Here is a 17,729-nt window from a genome sequence, read left to right as displayed (position 1 = left end):
CAAGAAATCACTGCCAATTTCAATGTTGTGAGGTTTTATGACCCAGATTTTCTCCTAAAAGTTTATAGTCTTAAGATTTATATTTAGGTCTTTTATCTAGTTTGAGTTAATACTTGTATGTGGGATTAGGTAAGGGTCCAATTTTATTCTTTTCCATGTAATTATTATTTTTCAACAATATTTAGTTAAAAGATTATTATTTCCACCACCAAATCTTCGTGGAAACCTTGTCAAAAATAACTTGACAATATAGGGAAGAAGTTAGCTCTAGGCTTGTATTTAACTCCAATGGTCTATATATCTGCCTTTAGAACAGTACTACACTGTTTCAATTATTGTAGCTTTATATGGTTTGAAATCAGAAAATATACATCTTCTAGCTTTGTTTTTGCTTCGAGATTGTTTTGGGTATCTAGAGTCCATATTCCATATCTGGATAGATTTTTTTCTGAAAAATAAATATATGATAGTTTCACCTAAAAAAAAGAAAAAAATATTCTCTGGTAAGAAAGAAAGCAAAAAGAAATATTGAAATGTTATCTTTAAGACATCAAAAGCTTGGTATCAGACAAATGAAACTGTTATGTGAGATTATCATTTTTAATTTTGGATAAATTGCTATAATACTAGATGTCAACCACTAAGCCAAGCATGGGAGGGAGGGATGGGGAGAGAATGGGGTGGGGATCGGGTGGGGGCTGACTGGGCGATGTGTGCATGTATGTCTACAAAAGTTTGTATCCCACTATGATGTATGAATACAGCGCACCAATAAAATAAAATTTAAAAAAAATAGAAATAGGTAAAAGACTAACATAAATAATGAATCTCCAAAGATAACCAATCTTAGTTGTCTGTTGGATGGAAAATCTTGTTTATGTGGTTCTGGTGTGTGTTACCTATTTCTTCTTTGTAGTTAATTTCTTTGAGTATTTTTTCTAGTGCTGGTTTTGAAGACATAAATTCCTTCAGTTTCTGTTTGTCATGGAAGCTTCTTACTTCCCCATCTAATTTGATAGAAAGTTTTGCTGGGTAGGAAATTTTTGGCTGGAAGTTGTTATCTTTCAGAGTTTGGAATATGTTACTCCAAGCCCTTCTGGCTCTCATGACTTAGTTTGGGAAGTCTGGGGTGATTCTAATCGGTTTGCCTCTGAATGACACTTGGCCCTTTGTTTTTGTTGCCTTTAAGATTCTCTGCTTGGCTTCCACATTGGTCATTTTGACAATTATGTGGTGTGGGGATCCTCTTTTCTGTTTCTGTCTAAAGGGAGTTCTATAAGTTTCCTGGACCTGTGTATCGACCTCTTGCTCTATGTTTGGAAAATTTTCTGCTATTACTTCCTTGAAGAGATTGTTGATCCCTTTGGTTTCACCTTCTTTTCCCTCCTCTATTCCAATTATTCTTAGGTTAGCTCTCTTAAAATGGGCCCATATTTCTTCAATATCAGATTCCTGCTGTCGGATTTTTTTTCTAAATTAGAAACTATGCGTTCATTTTTGGAGTGATCATCTTCTAGGAGCGATATTCTATTCTCCATGTGGTCTAATCGGTTGTTTATACTTTGAATTGAGGCCTTTACTTCATTGATTGCATCCTTTATCTCTTTTTGACTCTCTCTGAATTCTTTTCAAAACTCCTCTATTATTACTACAGTTATTTTCCTGATTTGATCTTCTAGAAATCTCTGATTTTCTGTTTTATCGGGTTCTGATGTTGTGGGGTTGTGGGCATTCATTGCTCCATTGTTATTCCTCTTTCCCATGATTTCGGAAGTTTGTGCCTTCTCTGGGTTTTTCTCTGGGTCACTATGACTTCACTTAAGGTGCTCTGGGTCTCGAGTCTGTGGTATCTCAGTCCCCACTACTCCTTTACTGGGTTGTATCGCAAAGTCTCAGACCCAGGGAGTCAATTGAGGCTGCTTTAGACCATGGGGGGGTGCCAGGTTGGGCGTTCTCCTGCGGGAATTGTGACTATGGTGTCATATCTCTGCACCGCCACTCCCCCACTGGGTCAAGTCCCTGGGAGTACAGTACTGGGAATTATCCTCTAGGGGCCACAATTTGACTCACTGTTATTGAGTGCGCTTGGACTTGGTGAATTCGTAGTGGACTTGGTGAGTGCGTAGTGGACTTGGTGAATTCGCTGCTGCCGCCACTGGCAATATGACACCACTGCTATGCCCTTGGCCGTGAGGCTGGCATATTTCTTCTCTCATTTTGAGCTCTGCTCTGAGTCCCTGCAGGGTGTGCTGAGCCTGGCCCCTGGGAGCTTTAGATGCTCCCTGCGCCAAAAAATCTGCCAAATTCCACCCGGCTGTTCCGCAGCTGCTCACCTCGGCTCGCTGTTCGCCCCTCCTCTCCAGGGCCTGGTGGGCTGTTGAGTGCATTGGTCTGGTGCTGTCTGGTGAACTCGCTGCTGCTGCCGGCAGTATGGCACTGCTGTTGCATCCTCAGCCGTGAGGCCAGCGTATTTCCTCTCTGGTTCTGAGCTCCGTTCTGAGTCCCCCTCCTCTCTGGGGCCTGGTGCTACAAGGGAAGATGGCGTCCACATGGCTCCGCGCCATGGCTCCAGCCACAGTTCCGGCCGCAGCCCTGCAGGCTGGTTTCTTTCTGATGTCTCGTTTTTCCAGCCCTCTTTTTCTCTGTCCCTTGTATTTACACTTTTTGTTTCTCTGCTGATGGTGTTTTCTGGCTATAAAAGGTACTGATTTTGTGGTAATAGAGACTGGTTGTTAGCGAGGCTTGTAAGCGCTGCTTTTCTCCGTCGCCATCTTCCTGGAAGTCCTCCATTTCTTTATCTGTGAGATAAAGGGGGTTAGTCTGGATCAGAGATTCTAGAAATTTTTATTGTGTATCTCCCAAATTAAAAATAATGTGGTATATACGTCCATAATATGTACCTATTTTTTATGGACTATATATATTTGAACTATAGATATACAAACATATATACATATGAGCTATATATATTTACTACTACCTGCTTATGATATAAATATGGAAAATTAAAACTTAAAAGGCAAGCTAAAAATCGCACAAAAGATCTTAAAAATAAATCCCCCCTTATTATATATAAAACGTCTTCTTTGCGCTATTTTATTGTTTGCGTATGATTAATAACAAATACAAGTGAAAGCGATGTGGTTGGAGCGCTTCATTATTCTTTGAAATCTTGCTTTAATGTTTTGAAATAGAGCTGTTTAAAGGTCTGGTTCTCATTTAGTTTTTTGTTTAATTGACACATAACGCACATATTTATGGGGTATATCTGGTTTAGTTTATTTTTAACAGCTGTCTAACTGATCCAAAGGGAAGAAATGTATTGTGGACTGCATGTATTAAATCCTGATATTCATCTTCATTCCCACCCGCCAATTAGAGGCTTTTTTTTTTTTTGGAGTGAAGCAAGGAATTGTCTTTACGCCTTTATGTCAGCCAGTGACTTTTATAAGCTAATTGGAAAGCTCTGTATTTTTATATTCTTAAAAAGTGGGCTGAAAGTCCACTGACATTGTTTGGACAAATTTTAACCAAGCTATAAAAGTCTATTATAATATTTTCAGGTATGCAGAGGTGAGCATTCTTTGTAAGAACAAATATACCATTTTCAAAATATTTTTTCTAAGCTAGGCATGGTGGCCCAAGCTTGTAATCCCAGCATTTGGGAGGCTGAGACGAAGGATCATGGGTTCACAGACAGCCTCAGCTACTTAGTGAGGCCCTATGCAACTCAGTGAGACTATGTTTCAAATTAAAGAATAAAAAAATGGGCTGCGGGGTGTAGCTCAGAGGAGTGTCCCTGGGTTCAGTCCCCAGGAGCGTGTGTGTGTGCGCGCGCGCACGCGCGCGCGCGCACACACACACGCATTCTTAAAAACATGAGGTTTCTTTGGTCAAACACTAATGGTAAATGATGTAATCTAATTTACCTTTAAGAGTTCAATGAATTCAAGTTCATCTTTTGGTGAGCAACAAAAAATCAATGAATATATAATACAAGTAATATGGAATAATTTTAGCAAAATTTATTTAGCAAAATAGTAGGTAGCAAACTGCTAACAGCCACTTTGTCATAATAAAAAGGCAGCAAATTCAGATACTTGTGCTTTTAGGCAAGAAAAATGTCTAACTCATCTTTAGGTTTGATAGCTCTTTTATAAGAGTTCTGCCAAGAGATAACTAGCAAACCTCCATCTGGTCCAGAAGATGTTCATAGCCACTTTCCTTCTGATAACAAATCATTGTATAAGTTTTACTTTATTCTAAATTTGCTTTTAGAAAGGACTAACTGTATCAATGTATCATGCTACATTTCTGTAGTGTGTGTGTGTGTGTGTGTGTGTGTGTGTGTGCACGCGCGTGCATGCTAGGCAAGTACCCTGCCTCTAAGGTACACGTCTAGCCTCCTGGATTTCCCTTCTCCACCACAGTAGCCTGTGGGGAACCCTACGGGGAGTTAATTTCACATGTGCCGATACCTCTTTTCATAACGGAGCAGCCTCTCCATCCATGACTGCGCTCAATTTTCCCCACAAGTGTTGCTTTTATTAAAGAAGTAATTTACTCTTCAATCCCTATCATCTTTTTCTTTACTGGTTCATAGAAATGTGGTTCTTCGTGTCTTCCATTAATGAAATAGCATCTAGGAAAACTATGTCAGGAGCATCCGCATTGTACGTAACCAGCAAAGCGTCTGCACTGTGAAATCTGTTCTGATGCACATGCCTCTCTGCATGTTCAGCAGGTTTCTCTGCATCTTCCAATGGGCTTGCCACTCTGTGCTGTATGTGCTCTTCATATTGACACTGGCAACTACAACTGCTCGGTTTCCAGAGTCTATGACAAGGAGGGGTGTGTGTGTGTGTGTGTGTGTGTGTGTGTGTGTAGATAAGTCACGCAGCATGAGTTGAGGGATAAGTGAACTGGCCTCCTGGCAATCCCCCCTCCAACACTACCAGCAAAGCTGTGCCGTGCGGAGGGCCCCAGGGAGAGGAAGCCTGCTCTCTTCCTCCCTGGCTGGAAATGTGCTTTGGCAGGGAGCTTGTTGACCTGCCTTGCACCTGTCTGAGCACGGCCTCAGAGAACTGATGTGGGGACTTCTTGCTATGTCTGGCTGCAGTCTCATGGTTTCTGCCTCATGGCATTTTTGAATAGAAGCGGTCTCAGCGCTGACATCTCCTTGTTGAATTTGCATCGTAAGCATTATCTTCCATTGTGGTTTCCTCGCAGGAATCTTGTTAAGCCACGGAGCCATTTGTGAGAAGACTTAATGTTGTTAAAACCGGGTAATGTAATCTGTAGAGCTACTTCATTTGGTCCATGTGACCTGGACCACATCACAGTAGATAAGGCTTATCAGAATTTATTTGAGCAGTTAGATTAAACATTTCTGGGAATGTTGAGGGGAAAGAATGGAAGTTCCAGCAGGTCAGCCTGGGTTTTCTTGGCCCCTGGCCACCTCTGAAACATATATCTATGAAACATGCATAACATACATACACACACACACACACACACACACACACACACACATATACGATAAAAATATATAACTATTTTTACTTAATATATACAACAGACTCATATCACCTAGGGAATCTTAATTGCAGCGCGGACTTCTACGCGTGTTAGTTTACTAAGGTTTCCCTAACAAAGTACCACACACTATGTGGCTTAAACAACAGAAATTTATCATCTTATAGTTTGGAGGCTGAAGTCTGAGATCAAGGGGTTGGTTCCATCCGAGGACTGTGAGGACAGGCTCAGCTCCATGCGTCTCCCCAGCCTTCAGTGGTGCTTAGCATGTAGAAGGACCACTCCAATGTTTACACAGTCTGCTCCATTAGTATGTGTTCTGGTGTTCCCATTTCACGTTTTTATAAGGACACCAATCCCATCAATGGATAAATCCATTTGATAGATTAATACTTTGAGTGGATTTGCTGGGTAATAACTGTAGGCAGAGGGGATATGACTGCAGGAGCTAGGTCACTGGGGACATGGCCTTGGGCACTGGATGTGTCCCTGATCTGTCTCTCTGGCTGCCCCCAGTTCAGTAGCTTTCTTCCACCATACCTGCTGCCATGATGATTCTGCCTTGAACCTGGTGACTATGGACTGACCCTCTGAAACCATGAGCCAAGATAAACTTTTCACCCTCTAAGTTGTTCCTATCAGGTGTCTTGGTCACAGAGACAGAAAGCTAATTAATAAAGGGAGATTATGTAGTTTGTCTAAACTAAAGTCACGTAGCTATAAATAGTAAAGCCAGGACTGAAACCCAGGTCTGTGTCACTATATTGACAGTAGTTAAATGTGAGGAATCTACAGCTTATTTTTTTGGTGGTACTGGGGTTCCTGGAAACCCTTCTACCTCCGGGCTACACTCCCAGACCTATTTTTTAATATTTTTATTTGGAAACAGGGTCTCTTAAGCCAGCAAGTCTGGCTTCGAACATGCGCGATCCTCCTGTCTCCGCCTCCCAAGCACAGGAATTACAAGCGTGCACCACCATGCCTGGCCAGATTTTTTTATTCTTTATATTTTTTTGTTTTCTACATAAAATAGAGACAGACTGATAGCCACAAGAACAACACAGCCAAAAAAAATTATAAGCCTTAAGAATATGTGTGCAGGTGGAGATGGTGATGGGGAAGTGATGTCAAGCAGGGCCCCTCATCCCTGGTCCCCCTGGTCCTGCTCACTGAGTCAACACGCACTCCAATAGTTAGCTAGTGGCCATTTCCTTCTCAGCTCTAGGACACAGTGCTCTTGATAGCTGAGAGAGAGGTTGGGAGGCATGGCCTTGACCTGAGAACCCTCATTCCTCCTCCTCCTCCCGCCCACAGGTCAACCCTTTCAGAGACCGCATCTGCAGAGTGTTTTCCCACAACAACGTGTTCTCCTTTGAGGATGTGCTGGGCATGGCCTCCGTGTTCAGCGAGCAGGCCTGCCCCAGCCTGAAGATCGAGTACGCCTTTCGCATCTATGGTGGGTGCTGTGGGCGCCTACATGGAAAGCGGGTATGGGGCATAGAGTACTCACCACATCTGGTCCAGCAGCATCAGTTCACTGGGGTTTACCTGGGCTGTTGTGGGTATGTATCATGTTTCACAAGTGCTGTGGAATAACAAAAATGATTGAGAACTACAACCCCAGTGGATGGACACCCACCCTTCCATGCCACCCAAGGCCCTTGGAGTCATCGGTGCAGGTGTTTGGTGGCAGTGTATGGGCAGGCCAGAGGGAGAGGAAGAGAACTACATGGGCAGGAAGGGTTTGTGCTTGCTTGGCAGAGGAGCAATGAACGGGAAGTCAAGAAATGTGAACATTTGAAGCAGCTCAGCCACTCGCCGGCCAAGCAGTCTTGAAGAAACCATTTCACTTTCCTGGGGGCTCCGTTTTCTCATATTTAAAGTGAAGGGCTTTAGAGAGATGAACTGTGAGGCCCATTGACATTTTTTTGGTCTCTGATTTTGTCTGAGATAGTCATAAGGCTCTGCTAAAGTTCTGCTCTTCACCAGATAAATGTCTCCCTTAACACAGGCAGAATGCCTGAAACTCTCAAAAGAAATCAACAGAAAAGAAACAAAGAAATCCTGAGATTTCAGACAGGCCATGTGCAGGGCTTTGAGAGCATCGTGATGACCCCATGGTCCTGGCCCCATGGCTGGGTGCATTTCACCATCTCCCTTCCTTTTTGAGCTGGGACAGCCAGCTCCGTCTGAACTCGTCCAACAAGGAGCAGAGTCATGCAAGCTGATGAAAACCCTGAGATACGTAAAGTAAAGGGAAAGCTACTGAAGAAGAGAGAAAAAGGCAACTTAGAAGACCCTGCTTCAAAATAAAAAATTATTTATTTATTTATTTATTTATTTATTTATTTATTTATTGGTGGTACTGGGGTTCCTAGAAGCCCTTCTGCCTCTGGGCTACACTCCCAGACCTATTTTTTATATTTTTATTTGGAAACAGGGTCTCTTAAGCCAGCATGGCTGGCTTCGAACCTGCGCGATCCTCCTGTCTCCGCCTCCCAAGTGCGGGGATTACAAGCGTGTGCCACCACGCCCAGCACTAAAATAAAAAAATTTAAATGGGTGTAACTTGGAAGTAGAATGCCCCTGGGTTTGATCCCTAGTACCAAAAACAGAAATAAAGAAAAAATTGACTTACATGATTAAGGCAGCCAAGAAATCCATGCCCTACTGTATGTAAACTGGATGACTAGAAAAATCAGTAGTTTAATTTAGTCCAAAGTCCCAAGGATCAAAAGCATCGATACCCAAAGACAGGAGATGAATGACCTGACTCATGCAGAAAGAGTGACTTTCCCTTCTGCTGACTTTTTGTTCTATTGGGCCTTCAATGGACTGGATGATGCCCATATCTTCTTTACTCAATCTTCTGGTTTAAATGCTAATATATTCTGGAAACACTCTCACAGACACACCAGAAATAATTTTTTGCCTACTATCTGGGCATTCCTTATCCAGACAAGTTCACACATAAAATTTACCATCAGGATAACCATGATCGGAAAGCAAATATGCTCACAATGAGTTAAAAGATATAAAATGTCAGCAGAGCAATAAAAACTGTAAGAAAGAATAAGATGGGAAATGTAGAATAAAAAAAAACATGTGAAAAAAATCATGGAGGGGACTTAACAGAATGGAGATGATAGAGGGAAGAACCAGAAAACCCAAAGATAGATCAGTAGAAATAATCTAATCTGAATAACAGAGAACAAGTGTCGGGAGAATTAAAGAACAGGGGACACGTCCAACTGCGGGAAGGTCTAACATCTATTCAATTGGAGTCTCAGGAGAGGAGAGAATAAGTGGGGCAGAAAAGATATTTGAAGGAATAATGGTCCTGAATGTCCTTAATTTGACACGACACAAACTTACAGTGACTTTTAAGCAGAATAAGTAAAAATAGAGTCATATACCTAAATTCTGTTGGCTTAATAGTCCCCACCTGTCTGCTACAGTTCCTCCTGCCTTACCCTCAAGTATTTCTGAGGTCTCTGGGGGAGCTCCCAAAGTAACCTGGGAGTCCTAGCCCATCACTTTCTGCTGTTTTGTTATATCTCCCACCCTACGTGGCCCCTGTGCTGGCTCAAGCCATTGTCATCCTCTTTGGACAGGGCAGCTCTTCTGAGAAAACATAGCCAGGCTCAGAGTTTGTTCATGTCTCAGCCAAGAGACAAGATTGCAGCTCATAGAAAGTTACCCACGTCAGAGTACCTAAGGAACAGTTTCTTTCTCATATAACGAATGGTCACATACTTGGAGGCATTAGATGGTTTGCATTGGTGATCTCAGTGTCTGTGGGTCAAAGGCCAGGCATGCCCTCACTGGGTCTTCCTCTTAGGATCTCACCAAACTACAGTCAAGGTTCTTCCTAGGCTGCGTTCTCACTCAGAGGATGCTGAACTGGGGAAGAACCTACTTCCAAGCTCACTTGAGCTATTGGCAAAAGTCATTTTCTGGTGTCCCTGGGACTCTGAGCTTTGACTTCTTGCTCTGACTTCTCAGCTCCATGCCACATGGCTTTCTGACATGGCCACTTGCTTCTTCAAAGACAGTAGAGGGAGAGCATCCCTTGAGTCACTCTGGTCTCAAGATGGAGCCTGACATAACAAAATGTGATCGTGAAAGTGACCGATGATGTCTACGCCATTCCCGCATGGGCTGCAGGCTCCAATCTGGCTGGCTAGCCCCAAGCATCTGTTTCTCCCTTCCGGTTTCTCAGCAGGTACTTATTGGCTCAGCTGAAACAATGATCTGCTGCCCTGGTTTGAGTGACCAGTCTTGCTCAATCACCTACAGCCAAAAGAAACAGAGTCGCATGGGCAAGCATGGCTCCCAAGGCCGACCACTTGTGGTGGGGACACTTCTCAGTGATGGTAAAGTAAAGGCCGGACGGGTGTCCTGAAAGGCTGTCTTTGCATAGTTTCCAGAGGCAATAGGACAAAAAAAGCCCCCCAACCCAAGCCCCTCAGGCACTAGAGGAGCAGCAGTTTGTCAGCTCTGAAAGAAGGGATGCCCAGGTCCCAGGAGGTCAGACTGTATGTCTGGGTCAGGTCGAGGGCCAGATCCCACACTGTCCCCCCCAGTGTCCTTCTTCCTCCACCCCTCTCCAGAGCCCCTTGAGCCTATGGTTTCTCTCCCCCAGGAGCCCAAGCACAAAAACAAAAGCTCAACGTCTCCATGCAAATTGGCTGTGCAAACAGATGCCTAGGGACTCATAAGCACCAGCCTGAGTGAGATGCGCCTGGACAAATCTGAATTCTCTTTGGGCTCAGAAGATTTGTGGCCTCATACAGCTGTCAGCAAGATTAGAGATGGAACTTGTGAATCCCTGTGCCTAGCGCCTGGCCCGTGGGAGCTGTTCCGTAAGTCCAGGTGGGGGTGGTCTACGATGAAGGAAGAAGAGGAGGAATAAAGAGAGAGGAGACAAAGACAGAGAGAAGATGGTGGTGACAATGATTCTTAAAAACCTAACTCAATACTCTGGCCCTGGTGACTCCAAGTGTGGCTCCTGGACCAGCAGCATTAACACAGCCAGGAAGCCTGTTGGAAAGGCGGATCTGCATTCTAGTGAGATCCTTGTGCACCTGAAACTCTAAGAAGCGCTGCCTTAGCCTGGTGCTTCTCCAACTTGGCTGCACATTGGACCCACCTGGGAGTTAAACAGAATAAAACAAAACAAACAGAACAGATGCTTGGCTCCAGCTCCAGAGACTCGATGTAATGGTACTAGGTGTATACACACACACACACACACACACACACACACACACACACACACTTAGTATATTCTGGTTTGGGGGTTTTCTAAGCTCTTTCTATATTTCTAATGTGCAGCAGAGTCTGAGAGCTATTGCTCAGCCTATGAGATCAGTTAGGATTACACTCAGTCATGCTTAACTGTGTCCTCAGTTCAAAAAATAAAGTCTGAAGTCAGACAGTCCGGAACTGGGGTGATAGCTCCAAGAAGAAACCAGGGACCCAGGCCCCTTCAGACTTCCAAACCTGCCAACCGTGTGGGACCATCGTCCTCACGATCACAAAATAGCTTCTGCGCCTGCAGACATCTCCTCTTCATTCTAGTGAGCAACCGAGGGGAGTGCAGACAGAATCTTACATCCAGCGGCACAGGTAAATCTCTGCTCCTTCCACAAGCTCCCTCGGAACCCCAGCCAGCAACTTCGGTTTATACTTCATTGGCCAGAGCAATGACGCACGGCCACCCCCCGCAGCCAGGGAGAGTGGGACGGTCCATACTTGAAGCTGAGCGTGGCATCATGCGGAGGAAGTGCAGATCTGTTAGTAAGGAGATGCCAAGAACCCACTGAGAAGCCACGTTCCCTGGAACCTATGTCCTGGGCTCCAGCTTTCTGCTTGGAGGAACATTATGGCCTTCAGCTGACAAGTCTTCCAAGCTCTCCACACCTGTGGGGTGATTTTGCACCCTTCAGAGACCATGCCTTCTTACCCGCAGCCAGCAGGCTGATTCTTAGGAGTACTTTGTCAATGGCCAGGAATAGGAATTACAGAGACACTGGGATGACGATTGTCACAACCTTTTGGAGGGACCCGAAGGCCGAGCTTTGACTTCACCAACTTTCTAAACCCCCTCCTGTTGGGAGACGGCAAGAGGAAGGCTCCATCTCCTCCCAAGTGGTCCAAAGCTGCATGTCCCTGGGCTACAGGGCTGCATGGGCTGGGACCTGGCCAGTGGCCCGGAGCTCCCTTCCGCCAGCCCTTTCCCAGGCTCCTCTGCCCTGGCACCCCCAGAGGAGAGGAGCTGTCCAGGACTACATTCACTCTAGCAAATTATTCTGTTTCCAGATGGCTGAGGACCAAAGCCATGTCATCCGCTGCAGTGTCTGCATGAGGGAGCCGGGCCAGCAGGATGCCTGGGATGCTGCAGGGTCTCCATACCCGCTGCGGAGCTGCTCTCTGGCGGCGCACCGTCACTGCAGCTGTCCGATGCCTACAGCTCCCTCTGCCCCTTTCACCATGGTGTGTCATGGCGGAGCTGCGCAGGGAGAGGCTCAGGCCACGGTCTCCAAACCCTGGGGCTGATAAATGTCCAGCTGGGGGAAAGGTGCTGCTTCAGGAGCGAGGGGTTCAGTGTAACCTCCGCACCCACATCCTGACTTCAGGAACAGAGATGGGTCTTGACTCCATCACCAGAGAGCCCCATGACATAAGCAAACCCTGGGCCTCAGCTTCCCTAATAGCTCTGTACAGCTCTAGTTCCCATTCTTTAATGTAGGATATTACCCAAAGTTTGCTTTTCTGTCCTTAATAACCAGCAAGTGATGCAGAATTGAGACCCTATTGTATCTAATAAGCGTCTACTATGCTGAGCATCTTCCATATTCTAGACCCCATGCCAGGGGCATATCCATTTTTTATTTAACCTTTATAGCAATTCTAAGGAGGTTTAATATTCCCATTTTACAGATGGGGAAACTGAGGCTCGGATCGTGAATTAAGATTAAGGTTGCTTCCCAATGCCCGGAAACAGTGGGTTAAGCAAAACAGCTTCTGAGAAGTCATTTACTTATTTCTCTAACACGTAGAAGGTCAGAGGTAGTTGCCCACAGTGGGTCTAAAGTTTCACAGCATCAGGGACTCAGGTTCCTTCTGCTAATGCTTTATCTTCCATTCCCAGGGTCACCTGGGAACAGGGGCCTGCTTCCAATCTTGACAGCTCACAGACGACCTGTTTTAAAGTTGGCATTTTTCTTCGTCTTCCCCCTTTCCTTCACCTCCTCTTAGCAAATAACATGCTCTTATCTGTTTACTGGGGGACCTGGCACCTGTGGATCTGAATAAGAACCGACTCAAGGAAGACTTAGATGTGAACTGTGTCCCTTCTGATAAACAGGGCAATGTGACCCTGGTCTGCAGAACTGAGTAAGAACTGACTCAAAACCTAAACATAAATTGAATCCCTTCTGACAGATATACCAGTGTGACCCAGCTCTGTGGATCTTCATAGGAACTGACTCAAGGAAGGCTTAAATATAAACTGTGCCCTTCTGATACACACACCAGTATGGTTCTGGCCGGCAGATCTGAATACGAACTGACTCAAAGACTTGAACACGAATTACATCCTTTTGATGAGACACCAGCATGACCCTGAAGAGCTAACTCCGAAAAGGGACTTGATTCCTTTGTTCAGAGAGAATCCTTGGATTCTCCGGAAAAAGCTCTGGATCCCTCCCATTTGCTAGCAAATCAATACATTTCTCTTTTCTTCTTCCCAAAGGCTTGTCCCAATTATTTGATCTGGTAAATTGGGGCAGGTACTAGGATTCAGAAACAATCTCAGGACTTCTCTTTTCTAAAGACCTTCCCGGAAGTTGTCTGTGCCTCCTCTACTTACATCTCATTGGCCAGAACTTAAACACATGGCCACATATAGCAGCAAGGGAGGCTGGGAGATGTAGTGCTTGTTCTGGATGATCCTACACCTGCTAAAAGTTGGCATTTTATTGCAATAAAGGCACTTATGGGTGGGGCAGACAGATTTCTAAGTAGCCCTGCTGCCTCCGTTCCTCATGTCTCTACTTACCAAGGTGTGACCTTGGGCGGCTTCCTCATTCATTTATTCAATTCTTCACTGAGACTCTACTCTGTCCTAGGTACTGTTCTCTCTGAGTGAGGACTATGGGCCTGGAGCACTACCTCGTGCCCCTGTCTCTTTGAGGGCACAGCCAGTCCCTGAAGCCAGCCCATCAATGGCACCGGCTGCAAGGACCACTATCCCTACTTCCCTGAGGAGGTGAGGGCCCATGTCTGGGTCACTCACAAAGCTACAGCTCAGGAACAGGAACAGGGACTGGTACCCAGGGCTTCTGTTCCAAATCCAGGTCGCCTTCTCCTCATGGCTCAGCTCTTGGCCACTAAAAGACATCCCGGCTTCTGAGTTCTGAAATGGAGATGTCCACAGCAGTTGGGACCTGCTCAGCCTCCCGGAGGCTAATGGGATTCTGTGTTGTGGGGCCCCGGCCACTGAGGCCCACTTCCTTTTCAGCCCCGCTCTGTTCACCGCAGACCCCACCTCTTTGTTGCAGATTTTAACGAGAATGGCTTCATCGATGAGGAAGACCTGCAGAAGATCGTGCAGCGGCTGCTGAACAGTGATGACGTGTCTGAGGACCTGCTGATGGACCTCACACACCACGTGTGTACCAAAAGCTGAAGGGCAGGCCCGGGGCCTGGTGGGCCTCCAAGGCCCCTGGATGTCCACCCTCTTGGGAGGAGGCCCAGGGCCAGCCTCAAACAGACATTTGGACCACACATTCCCTGGCGGCCACTGTGGGGTGGGCAGCACAAGGGGCCCTGATAAGTGAGCACAGAGCTGGAGGCTGCCAGCCCAAGTCCCTTCCAGGGTCCCCAGAGCACCATGCCCGGCCCACCCTGCTGCACCTCCCACCCACAGGGGTCACTGCAGGCAGGTGAACCAACATCAGCTTAGCCTCAAATGGATGTCACGATGTCCCCTCCCCACATCCCTCTCCATCCCAGAACAACATAATACCTGCTGTCCCAGAGCAACAAGAATCCCAAGACAGGGCATGAGGTCATGTGTCCCCAGACCACAAAAACCTTCAAACGTTTCTGGTCTGGGCGGGAAGTTGAAAGAAAGAAAAACCATGAGTACCGTTGAGAGGGTCGCCGCCACCTCCTGCCTCACTGGGTGACAGGGCAGGGAGGCGACTCACCGTCCCCACTTCCCTGCTGGTGCTGTAAGCTCCAGGGAGAATCTTCCCAAGAGTGACAGCAGCTGGTGAGGTCCGGAGCTTCTGCACATGCCCTCGTCCCTCTGCAGGGATGAGAACCAACCTCATGGCCCAGCCAGGGAGATGAGTGTTAGCACTGGCCGAGATCCTGGCCTATGGTGGCCCCTGGGCATGGGCGTTCCCCCTCCCCTGCACCCCATCTCATTGTCTGACCCCAGGCTCCTTCCCCCGTCCAGGTCCTGAGCGAGTCGGACCTGGACAATGACAACATGCTGTCCTTCTCTGAGTTTGAACACGCCATGGCCAAGTCTCCAGACTTCATGAAGTAAGGCGTTCTGGAGGGGGTGGGGCTGCCCAGCATGGTGGGGAAGGAAGGGCCCCTTGTTTCCCCTGGCCCATGAGGCATCTCGGTTCTCCCAAGGAAGTCCTGAGTTTCCAGGGCACTTTGCAGATTCTTTCAGAATTAGGAAAACTGCAGTTTCTGAGAAGTTAGGTAACCCTGGGGAACTGAGGGGCAGAGGGAGGACTGGATTGCAGGCTTTGCCAACGACATGAGGGGCCAGCCTCAGGAACATGCCCCTGGAGGCCCACATGCCTGCATGCTTCTCCCAAGCCCTGCTGAGCTCCGGGGCTGGCCTGCCGCCTGGTTGTTACCCTCAGTCATGGGGAGGTGGGGATGGGAAGAGGTAGCTTGGAGTTAGAATGTCCCTGGGCTCAATCTCTAGTACAGACAGAGGAGAAAGAGGAGAAGGAACAGCTTTGGGGTCCATTTGGGCCGCTGCCCAGAGAAAGTAACCTGAGAGGTGGGCTAGGGCAGGGTTGAGCCAGCAGTCAGAAGCCCTGCAGAGCTGCAGGCTCCAAGGGCCCACGGGTTCTTTTTTTCAGCTCCTTTCGGATTCACTTCTGGGGATACTGATGTGGCCACAAACCTTGGTGCAGCAGCCTCAAAGGCAACCACTGGGATCCACCCCTGCAGGCACCAGGAGATCTCTTTGACTTTATCTCTGCCTCCTCCACCTCTAGAATATTATTTTATAAATAAAACCAAAGAAAGCCCTTTTCCTTAGGCTGCCAGCCCACTACTCTTTGAACATAGGATCAGACAGGAGGACCTGACATTAAGAATGGCTCATTCCAGGGCTTCAATCCGCCAGCGACGCCGGGGAAGCTGAGATGGTGAGCTTCTTTTTGAGGCCAGGGTCCAAATCTCAACCCGTGTCAGAACAAGGCACCCGGCCAAATGGGACAGAGGTCACTAGGAAAGTATTCATCTTTCCCTCCCTCCGCTGGAACCCTCCCTCCAGCATCTCCCAGTGCAGAGAGGCACAGAGATGTTCACATAGCTGTCATTCCAGTCGGCGCCTGGCGCTCCATCCTCATCCCACGGAGAAGACATCTTGGCCCCACTTGGCAACCCCAGCCCCCGGGATGAGACCACATGTGACCAGAAATCAGGGATTGTTTGCTTTACTCTTCAGCCAAGGCCTGGAATGAATCTGGTCACTCCAGGGACACTTTTGGGCCCAGCTGGTCAGAGTCTCAGGGACCTAGAAGAAGCCCCTCATGGGGGCTTCCAAGAGTCATCAGACACCATCTGATGGGCACATGGATTCTCTGCTTGCATTGTTGAGTGGAGGTGGCTAGCGCTGGCTACAAAGGAACCTTGAACCTTGCTATGGTCCCCTTGCTCTTAGGTCCTGGCTCAGCCATTCAGTGGTAGTGAGAGCCCTGCTGCTTGATGGAGCCCCTGGACCCAGTCCCCAATCCAGCTGGGATGTTGAGGAAGTCCCACGGTAGGGTACACTGGTAGTCTGAGGTCCCCATCCCAGAGCCTGGGAATTGTTGCTATATCCTGCCCCTAACCCAGAAAGCAGGAGCCCCTCCCCAAGAGGGGCTGAGCAGAGCCTGGGGAGCACAGACCCTCCAAGGCCACCCAGGCCCAAGGCCTTGGCACCCACTCACAGTGTCCACAGTCCTAAAACTCAGAGCTTCCTTGAAGAGTGGCTTCAGAGACTAGGCACTGCCTCCCCTCTCCTAGAAACCGCCTCGGGGGCAAATGCCAAACCAGCTGGTCCCTGCCAGGTTGGGCAGAGAGCAGGAAGGAGCAGCTTCTTTTCCCAGGCATTGTTCCTCCAAAGGGTCCTCCGGGGTTCTAGAAGTTGCCTCTCAGTCTCCACACACGCCAAAAGCAGGGTTTAGAGTGGACAGACCAGGGATTGGGAGTCAGAAAGATCTGGGTTCAAGCCAGGCGTGGTGGCGCACGCTTATAATCCCCGCACTTAGGAGGTGGAGACAGGAGGATTGTGCAGGTTCAAAGTCAGCCTTGCTGGCTTAAGAGACCCTGTTTCCAAATAAAATATAAAGGTCTGGGAGTATAGCCCAGAGGTAGAAGGGTTCCATCCTCAGTACCACCAAAAAAAAAAAAAAAAAAAAAAAAAAAATCTGGGCTCAAGTCCTAGGTTGCTGTCTGCTCTCTGTGTGAGTTTGGGCAACTTTCTAAACATCTCTGAACCTCTGTGTCTTTATCAGTGGAGCAAGGCTGAGATCACCTCTTTTAAGTTATCTCATGAATGGAACAATGCGGAGTCAGGCCCCCATAAGAATTCCTTTCTTCTCCCACCCAGGACAACTGTTCTGCGGCCACTAACTACTTCCTTCAGACACCGGCTTTTTTTTATTACACCAGAAGAAGTACATGGGAGGTATCCCATACCTGAGTGACCGGTCACCAAGGCTTGGAAACCCCTTCCTTCTCCATCCCACCTGCCTTACCTTGAGCAAGGAGCTGAGTGTGTCCACTCCACCCACTCAGTGGCTGGGCACTGCTGCTCCTTGGCTTGAATCCTTGAACTGAACTTTCCACACACCCTTAAAACACAACACTGAGCAACCCTTAGGGGCACTTTCCTGCTATAGCGAAACGTGCCTAGGACCCAGAGGAGAGGTTCATGGGATAGT

At 47.3% G+C, this 17,729-nt stretch overlaps 1 protein-coding gene across 1 annotated transcript in view; it reads left to right on the top strand.

The window, feature by feature from the left end:
* The window catches only part of CIB4 (calcium and integrin binding family member 4), a gene marked incomplete at both ends in the record, with an annotated part of 59,669 nt that extends 43,982 nt beyond the window's left edge, over positions 1 to 15,687 (top strand). The window contains 4 exons of the mRNA XM_080711334.1: positions 6,850 to 6,991; positions 14,103 to 14,212; positions 15,008 to 15,096; positions 15,657 to 15,687. Coding sequence (XP_080567460.1) covers positions 6,850 to 6,991; positions 14,103 to 14,212; positions 15,008 to 15,096; positions 15,657 to 15,687 — 372 coding nt within the window. The remainder of the gene's footprint in view (positions 1 to 6,849; positions 6,992 to 14,102; positions 14,213 to 15,007; positions 15,097 to 15,656) is intronic.
* Between the last annotated feature and the right edge of the window lie 2,042 nt (positions 15,688 to 17,729).

Source organism: Muscardinus avellanarius, assembly GCF_963383645.1.
Source record: "Muscardinus avellanarius genome assembly, chromosome: 15".
NCBI classification, from domain to species: domain Eukaryota; kingdom Metazoa; phylum Chordata; class Mammalia; order Rodentia; family Gliridae; genus Muscardinus; species Muscardinus avellanarius.
This window is presented reverse-complemented; position numbering and strand designations above follow the sequence as displayed.